Raw genomic sequence first — 3,311 nt, 5'->3', positions numbered from 1 at the left:
ACTGATTATTTTTCTTTCTTTTTCTCTCTAAATTGAACCAAACCCAGTTCCAAAAATTTCAAGGCTTTCATCTTTTACACTACTGTTTTTGTTTCTTTAGTGTAAATCAGTGGGGTTGTCTATGTGTTTTCTCCCTTAAATTGAAAACTATTCTGTCTCATTTGACAATCTTCTTCTTCAACACGCGAGAAAAGGAGAGAAAAACAAAGAAAGGCAACTATATCAGGGGTGTTCTTTTTGTTTGGTTTTTGACAAAAGGTAAGAAATTTAATGATAAGGTTTTCGCTATTTTTCAGTTATCGTTTGATTTCTCAAACTTAAATTTGTAGTTAATTCTTGGGGGTTTTTCCCCTTGTTTTCACAGCATTAGCCCAAGAAAATGAAGGAATCGGAGAAGAGCTTAGATCCACAGCTATGGCATGCATGTGTTGGGCCCATGGTTCAATTCCCGCCGTTGAACTCCAAAGTTTTATACTTTCCTCAAGGCCATGCCGAGCACTCACTCTCCGCCGTTGATTTCCCGTCATCTCCTCGAATCCCGGCCCTTGTTCTTTGTCGAGTGGCTTCCCTCAAATTCATGGCCGATACTGAAACAGATGAAGCATACGCTAAGATCCTCCTCATACCATTGCCGAACACCGAGTTCGACCTCGAAGACGATGCCGTTTCGGGCGTTGGCTCTATTCGGTCCGATAATGCGAAAAAGCCTGCTTCTTTCGCTAAGATATTGACTCAATCCGATGCCAACAATGGCGGTGGTTTCTCAGTTCCTAGATACTGTGCTGAAACCATTTTCCCACCGTTGGACTACACCGCCGACCCTCCTGTTCAAACCGTGATAGCCATGGACGTCCATGGCGAGACGTGGAAGTTCAGGCATATTTATAGAGGGACTCCAAGGAGACATCTTTTGACCACTGGGTGGAGCACGTTCGTGAACAACAAAAAGCTCGTCGCCGGGGACTCGATCGTGTTTTTGAGATCCGAAAACGGTGAACTCAGCGTCGGGATTAGACGAGCGAAGCGACCCGAAAATGGAAACCGTGCAGGCCCAAATGGAGGGTTTCCAGCTTTGACCCGGAATGAGAATCCGTGTTGTGGTGGGAAGGGAAAACTGAGGGCGGAGGCCATTGCGGAGGCGGTGGCGCTCGCCTGCAGTGGTCAGCGTTTTGAGGTTGTTTATTACCCGAGAGCGAGCACCCCGGAGTTTTGCGTCAAGGCGTGTTCGGTGAAGGCTGCAATGAGGATTCCTTGGTGTAGCGGTATGAGGTTTAAGATGCCTTTCGAGACGGAGGATTCTTCGAGGATTAGTTGGTTCATCGGGACGGTGTCGTCGGTTCAAGTTGTCGATCCCATTCGATGGCCTAATTCACCATGGCGGCTTCTCCAGGTTACTTATTTTAATTCACCATTAGTTTGTAATGCTCTAATTATGTTGAATTTGAGATTTAACACTTCAATTCTAGTTAATCAAGCGATGCAATGGCCTCATTGTTAATTCTCGTTTTGGTAGTAGCCTGACTTGATCACGGTTGTAGGTAACATGGGATGAACCGGATTTGCTGCAAAATGTTAAACGTGTGAGCCCCTGGTTGGTTGAATTGGTATCGAATGTGCCTGCCATCAACTTGTCGCCGTTCTCACCGCTGAGAAAGAAGTCGAGGCTTCCCCAACACCTTGACTTTCCCCTTGACGGACAATTTCCGATGTCGGCATTTTCAAGCTATCGCGATCCCCTTGGGACCGGTAGTCCGTTAGTTTTATCTGATAATGCTCCTGCAGGCATACAGGGAGCCAGGCATGCTCAATTCAGATCATCTTTATCCGATCTCCATCTTAATAATAAACTGCATTCCGGACTGTTTCTGTCCAGTTTCCAGCGATTTGACCCGCACTCTAGGATTTCTGATGGCATCGTGATGGCAAGGCACCGTAATAGTAACGAAAATATCTCTTGCTTGTTAACAATGGGGAATTCCAATCCCAAGGAGAAATCTGATAATGCTAAAAGGCACCAGTTTTTACTCTTTGGTCAGCCGATACTTACCGAGCAGCAGCTCTCTCATAGCTGTTCGGATGAAGCTGCCTCGCAAGTTGTTAATGGAAAGAGTTTATTAGATGGCAATGCCAAAAAAAGGAAAGATTCTTCCGATGGTTTGCAGTCTTCTCTTGAGAATCAATTGTTGCCTCTTGAGAAGTCATCTACTGCTGGATTTTGGTGGCACCAGGATTATAGAAGCATAGACACCGGCCTTGAAGTAGGCCATTGCAAGGTATTCTTGGATTTGGATGATGTCGGACGAACTCTTGACCTCTCGGTTCTCGGGTCTTACGAAGAGCTATACAGGAGATTGGGTAACATGTTCGGAATAGAAAGATTAGAGATTTTGGGCCATGTGTTGTATCGAGATGCAACAGGTGCTGTCAAGCAAACCGGAGATGAACCATTCAGGTATCAAATCGAAAAACTCTCCATGTACCTTTCATTTCGATCTTCCGATCTTTCTTCGATTTTATGTTTACACCTTCCCCTCTATTCGGTATATTGTAGTGCATTTATGAAAACAGCCAAAAAATTAACAATAAGGATGAATTCAAGCAATGAAACTGCTGGAAGGTTAGTCACTTTTTCTTCATTTTTACCCCGTTAATTTAAACCAACACCAAGTTTTAAAAAGAACGTTATAAACTTGTTGGATCGTGAACAACCGGATATTACGAACTCGGTAATGGTTTTCGGTTTTCCAGGTCCTGGCTTACCGGGATTCAAACTGCGGATGATGGACTAGAAGGGCCAAACAAAAGAGGCCCTTTGAGCATATCTGTGTGATCCGGGATCGATGTCGGAAAGCGAGGGTGGATGGATCATTGAAGAATCTATAGAACAATTATAAGGACTTGTTTAGCTCCTCTTTAGGGATGTCCAATGTCTGTAAATATGTGTTCAAAAGGGACATTGATGTTGATGTGTTTTAAAACTCCATTTGTAAGGAATTCTGTTGTTATGCTTTCATAATAATGTAGCTGAAGCCTGAAACTTTTCACTCTCGGACAGAATTCAAGTTGCAGTGTCAGCTTAAATTTGGCTTTGGCCCGTTTATTATGCACAAATGTGAGATTTGGTCCCTGGACTCTTAATCTAAAATAATTTTATTATGTTCAAATGTGAGATTTAGTCTCTGAAATGGAGTTTTTTCGTTAATCTTAATTACTTTAGTTATCTGTTTAGAATGTTGACATGAATTTTTTTAAACAATCTTTTATTCATTGTATTGACATGCATTTTTATGTTGAGAAATGTGTTTTTAAGT

The 3,311-nt window shown here is 42.9% G+C and overlaps 1 protein-coding gene across 1 annotated transcript; it reads left to right on the top strand.

Annotated features, from left to right (window-relative positions):
* Positions 1-296: 296 nt before the first annotated feature.
* On the top strand, positions 297-3,052 carry LOC120113505 (auxin response factor 10-like). The gene is made up of 4 exons (XM_039134647.1): positions 297-1,390; positions 1,539-2,452; positions 2,552-2,617; positions 2,749-3,052. The coding sequence occupies exons 1-4, from the start codon at positions 380-382 to the stop codon at positions 2,828-2,830; spliced, it is 2,073 nt and encodes a 690-aa protein (XP_038990578.1). The 5' UTR covers positions 297-379; the 3' UTR covers positions 2,831-3,052.
* The last annotated feature ends 259 nt before the right edge of the window (positions 3,053-3,311 follow it).

This window comes from Hibiscus syriacus, unplaced genomic scaffold (genome assembly GCF_006381635.1).
Source record: "Hibiscus syriacus cultivar Baekdansim isolate YM2019G1 unplaced genomic scaffold, ASM638163v2 tig00110209_pilon, whole genome shotgun sequence".
Lineage (NCBI taxonomy): Eukaryota > Viridiplantae > Streptophyta > Magnoliopsida > Malvales > Malvaceae > Hibiscus > Hibiscus syriacus.
Note: the sequence above shows the minus strand (reverse complement) of the source record. Positions and strands in the feature narration are given on the sequence as shown.